This window comes from Drosophila biarmipes, chromosome 3R (genome assembly GCF_025231255.1).
Source record: "Drosophila biarmipes strain raj3 chromosome 3R, RU_DBia_V1.1, whole genome shotgun sequence".
In the NCBI taxonomy this organism is placed as follows: domain Eukaryota; kingdom Metazoa; phylum Arthropoda; class Insecta; order Diptera; family Drosophilidae; genus Drosophila; species Drosophila biarmipes.
The window spans coordinates 9896898-9902500 of record NC_066616.1 but is presented as its reverse complement, the minus strand read 5'-3'; the positions used below and the strand labels follow the sequence as shown (position 1 = coordinate 9902500).

Below are 5603 nucleotides of genomic sequence, written 5' to 3'. Positions count from 1 at the left end.
AGAAAATGCGTTTGTTGTTTACACCACACATTCTCTCGGGTTTTCCGAGAGCGTGCGAGTGTGGGTGGGGAAAACTGTGTGTGAGATGGAAATCGAAGGGAAAGGCAAGAATAAATAAAATGAAAACCGTGCGCTCTCACGTTTTTGCAAGAGATTCTTTGGCGCTTACGCGCAGAAACGTATCTAGAGTATGGAATTCTATTTTTAAGGCAGAACTCACGGAATTCTTAAATTTAAATTTAGATAAATATGTGATTGGCCAGTTATCGCAGGTGAGGAAGTGGAATTGCTTAATAGGGCTGCTTGAGTAGACTGATTGTAAATAAGGCGGTGGTTTGGGCTATCAAAATGTATGCATTCATTTCCCTTATTATCATGGAATCATTTCTATAAAATATAGAATTTCCCCAAGATATATGCGTTCATTCACTCTATTTTCCCCACTATCAGCTGGGCAGTCGGCAAACATTTTCACAGCGCCTTGTTGGGCGCCATTCATTCGCTGTGTCACAACGCTTTGTTGGTCAGCATTAATATAGAAATACGCCAGAATATGTGCTACCGCCTGTGTATTATTTTTTGTGTTTCTTGAATTTTTCGGCCCACATTAGCTGGCTAGCAGCTGATTGAATTGTGTTGGCCAGCAACAACACAAATCTGCCAATTTGATGATACTGCAACAAATGTGCTGCCTGAAATATTATTTATAAAAATCCGAGAAAGCCACATATACGAGATGGGGTTGGGGCAGCACCGTCAGAAGCGGAGGCACCAGCCAGGCCAGCACGAAAAAGTGGCGAACAGACCAGGTCGGAACATTGGGCCACCACCTTTTAAGGATGCGCCAAGCAACGGGGCAGAATGCCGACGACAGCTTGACGTTGGCGGCGTGCGCGCTTGTTCGCTTCTCTGACAACCAGCCGCACCGCCGGCAGCCATGGGTACGGACATTTCTACGGATATGAGCCCCGAACACGGAGAAAAACATCAGGAGTTTTAATTGACAGAGGGCCTACTATACTAAATAGTTACTCAACATATCTGGTCTCTTCATTTGAACAGAATTGCAATTCAAGAGGGTCAGTATAAGGAAGTCTTTTAATATTTCTTGGTAATCATCAGAAAGACTAGGATTATATTTTCAATAATTTAATACATCATTGAAACCCCTTCTTTTCTTTCTGTGCAAAGGCAACGCAGTCTGCATTCCACGGTGTATTGCAATACTGTATTTTTAAATTGAATATTGTGCCAAGAAAATATTAACATAAAAGCATATATTTATGAATCTCTTCAAGCAATATTTTAAAATTTTCATATTTAATATGTATTAAATGCTTTTAATGCAATGCACACGTTTGGTTCACACGGCGTATGCTTGAATAAAAAAACGAAGCAACGCTAAAATCCAATGTTTGCACTGACAGAAACCATTTGAAACATAGGCTATTAGAAATATCTATAAACTAGTAGGTTTTAAGATTGATAAAATAACAATCCCTCAGAGAATAAGAATTGATGCATACTTTCTGGCAAAAGTATTAACATTAGACGTCAGATTATACAAATTATTGCTTAGAATCTACGTTTTTTGCGATCTTTGGCAAGAGAATACTATTTTATGAATTCCATGAATATTTTTATTTATTGTATTTATTTATTATAATATTTATTTATTGTTTCTATTGTCTGCTTGTCCTCGTTGTACTCTACGAATCCTTTTCCTTTTAGATCGGTAAAAATAAAAGTAGCACAACTCTATGGCAAAGACGCAAGTGGCAACCAGCAAAAGCCCCCCAGAAAAAGCGATGGCTCCTCGAAACTGATCGAAAGTAAGGGCCTTGAAGGGATCCTCACGCACCTTTGTAATCTCCTCATGGATCATGCGTCGCATATCTAGATCTCGGGCCCACTTTTGCATATGACCCGATTCAATGATGTGCTGGATCACCGGGTTTATCTGGTGCAGGAGATGGTACTTCTTCGGCAGCAGCATGGTCACTAGATAAACATACAGGGATTCTCGTCGATCGAAGCAGAAAAGTCGATCCCTTTGGATTCGAGGATTATAGAAGGAGTGCTGTCGAGATACGGCCACTGCGATGTGTTCGTTTTGAGCGGCGTCATTGAGGCATTCCACCAAGTTATAGCACATCTGAAACTTTTCTCGAATATATTTGAAGATCTGGAAGTGGGTTAAGATACTCTTAATGCTCTTTAAAATAGGATATTTTAAGACTCACCTCCCCCTCCTTATTAAGGTGTCTCACATGATCGGAGGTGCCCATGATGGTCATCCGGTTACTGTAGATCTCCTCCAGAGTCTGAATCTGGTAGGAACTCCGTGGCGTGGTCAGTGTGCTGATCAGAAAACTCTGGTACGTGTTGCTGAAGAAGAATCCCATCAGAAAAGACAGAGCAAATAGTTGTCTCAAAGTTATGGGAAAGTTTTGAGCCGGAATGGCCTGGTTGAGCAAGATTCCCAGAACCCTCAGGCAGATGGGAAAATATCCATTGAGATTCCGCAGTCGGAAGCCAGAGACGCGTTGAGCCACCAAAACCACCAGAGAACATGTGACCACAAAAAGTCCGATCAGGAATCCCGCATCCGCATTGAAAGTGGCCACAAAGTTGAAGAAACCATGCCTCCGCTTTGCCCTTGCCACACACCACGTGAGTTCATCCTGGTGATAGGGTATGGAACTAGACACGAACTGGCTGATGCTCGGATCCTCATCTATTCCTCCCACAATCATCTCGATCTCTCTGTGGTTGCATGGAATAACATTAATGTAGTAATATTAAACATTTTGAATACTTTCCAATTATCCTCCTTTAATTATTTAATGCTCACCCATCGATAAGCTGCTGAAAGAGATGGTACAAATTGCTGTTCTCGCTCTGCATTTCGATGTTTACATGCAATCGCTCGGCGATGGTCTGCACCATTTGGTACTCGATGCCACTCAGCTTGGCCTTTGCTCCGGACTGAGTTTCAGAGTCTGAGATGGTGTTGCCACCCTCTTCCTCCGGATCACCGTAGCTCTCGTCCTCCGACTCCCCATAACTGGGGGAGGTCTCGTTGTAGTCATCTCCATCACCTTGTAACCCATAGTAGTAGTCCTCGACGGGCTCCTCCTCACTGTTGCGAAATATATATGGTTCCCAAGGACGGAAGGAGGCGGTTAGAGGACAGCCACTGAGATCTCGAGGGAATTTGTCCTCAAACTTGGCGCGATAGAACTCCTCGATTGTGGCCTCCGGTTCTGAAGTGTTGGAACTGTTTGAACTATCATTTTCAGCCGACTCATCAGCTTTATCCTCATTATAAGCCTCAGTTGAACTTTGAGTTGGTTCATCGCTGCTTGTTTCTCTTGTGCTATCTGTCATATTTTCATCACTGTCGCTGTAAGATTTATCAGAATACTCATCATCTGGTACAATATTCTTTGTAACTAACTTTTTGCTTGTTTTTAAAAAAGCATAAAATTTAGTTTTTTCAGTGTTATAATGTTGTTTATCTATGATCTGCAAGTTATCATTATAATTTTCACCTTCTTCATAGGGTGTATTCTGATCATTTATTTCAGCGTCATTATCGTTTTCCCCGCTTACACGTTCATTAATTATAATATTTACCCTATCACCATCTTCTTGACTTGTAGTTGAATTTTGGAGATCAGTTTCCTCGCTATTCTTTTTATTTCCATTGCGATCTGCACTTTTATTTTTATTACTTTCATAATCGTCACCATCTTCTTCTCGACTTACGACAGTATCTTCCTTTTCATCTGAATTTTCATCACCACTTTCTTTCTCTTCAGCTTGGGAGTTTTGATCTTCATTTGTATCTGCACTCTTGTTTTCATCATCTTCACTTGGTTTTTCTTGATCATCATTATTTTCCTGGCTATTTTCATTTTCAGTCTCATCCTCCTGGCTTCCACCTTCTTCCCCCTCTCCAGATTCTTCATCAGTACTTTCCTTTTCTTCGCCCGGATAATCGCATGCATCTAGTAGTTCAACAGATATCACGCGATTTCCACAGTTATTATCCGGATGATAGGGAAACACGGTTTTTCCATAGAAGAACTCGGTTTCCTCGCTCTGCCCGATCACATTCACATTGAATATCTTCTTGTTCATGAAGGTGAGAAGCACTTCCACCATTAGGTCAGTCATTTCCTCATCCGTTTCCTCCAAACTGGCCAAGTAGACCACGAATTGGGCCAGGGGATTCCAGTTGACCATGCTCTTCCAGTGCTCGAATATCTCATCAAGATCTTCGTCGTCCAAACTCTCGACAATTAGGAAATAGCACTGCGGCTTTTCGCTCATGACAAACTTGTATGACGAAGGATCCTCCCTGGAGTTCGTTATCAAGAGGCTCCAAGGATGATTCGCATAGGTATTCATACCTCTTAGGAGCTGATCTTGAATATTTGGCAACTGGTAGTTCCGATTAAAGCACAGTACCGAGCCGGAAAGTCCGTCTCCGGAATCGAAATACTTCCGGAGCAAAGCGAGGATGCATGCTTCCGGCGCCTTGTCGTCACTTTGAACCTTCATGAGATTGATTCCGAATCCCTGGAGCGCACCAGGCTGACTCAAGAGGACCAGCAAGGTCGCCAGCCAACAACGTTGCTCAGGTGTGGACATGCCGCAAACGACTGAGTGGGCCACGCCCATCGGCCACACCCCTTCAGGGCGGGCCACGCACTCCCAGCCCCGAGGGACCCACTCTGTTATTATACTGCAATTATGTTAATTCCTCAATCTTTGGGCTGATTTGGCCCCTCGGCTGTGACTGTGACTGTTGGGCCTGAGTAATATTTCCCCCGTTCCTCCTGCTTTGTTTGTTTTAGGCCACGTTTTTTATGGCCCGTCATAAGCGCTGACGCTCCAATTGAATTGCGACAAGTCTTATCTGAAATCTCTCCGAGCCAATATGCCACTCTGCTTGCAACCTCAGTCAGTCAATGTAGTGCTGCCTTTTTAGCTAGTTTGTTGGTAAATATGTATATACAATATTTAGTAGATCCTAAACTAAAAATTCTTAAGGCTAAGATGACTGAAGATTTATCATTATTATATTATCTTAATAAAGTTTATATATAAATTTAAAAATATATTCTTTTACTGCCAAAAGTCTCAACTTCCTGATGATATATGATTTATAATTATGATTGTTATACTTTAATAATATTTTATTATTTATCCGATGTTTATTTCTGTTGTATTACACTTTCTATAATAATTTTGCATAGTTATTTCCAAGAACTTTTTACTATTTCTCCAAGTTAATTCTAGCAACACTGGCCACTCTCAGACCATTCCATCCCATGCCTGGGTATAGTTCCACCCATTTGACATTAAAGTTGGAGCCACGCTGCCGCGGGATTAACTAGGCCTGACATTTTGTGATCATAAATAACATTGCACCGAATGTGAAAGAAAAAACAAATTGAATACAGCGCGTGGCTCAAAAAACAAAATACACGACCACATGCAATGCAATCGCAAAATGTTGTTGGACACTAGATTTGAATCCAGCAAATTGCCCTCTTTTTTATTTATCTCTTCGGCCGGCAGCATATTTCATA

At 41.7% G+C, this 5603-nt stretch overlaps 1 protein-coding gene across 1 annotated transcript; it reads right to left on the bottom strand.

Annotated features, from left to right (window-relative positions):
• Positions 1 to 1669: 1669 nt before the first annotated feature.
• LOC108030971 (uncharacterized) lies at positions 1670 to 4659 on the bottom strand. The gene is made up of 4 exons (XM_050888362.1): positions 3768 to 4659; positions 2855 to 3314; positions 2244 to 2766; positions 1670 to 2185 (listed from the first exon to the last, which is right to left on the bottom strand). The coding sequence occupies exons 1-4, from the start codon at positions 4657 to 4659 to the stop codon at positions 1670 to 1672; spliced, it is 2391 nt and encodes a 796-aa protein (XP_050744319.1).
• Between the last annotated feature and the right edge of the window lie 944 nt (positions 4660 to 5603).

Bases quoted from the DNA above. Each gene is read 5' to 3' on its own strand.
- LOC108030971 (XM_050888362.1), bottom strand. From the start codon at position 4,659: ATGTCCACACCTGAGCAACGTTGTTGGCTGGCGACCTTGCTGGTCCTC. The intron at 2,767-2,854 runs GTGAGCATTAAA...ATGCAACCACAG, and splicing joins TTTCAGCAGCTTATCGATGG to AGAGATCGAGATGATTGTGG. The intron at 2,186-2,243 runs GTGAGTCTTAAA...ACCCACTTCCAG, and splicing joins ACCTTAATAAGGAGGGGGAG to ATCTTCAAATATATTCGAGA.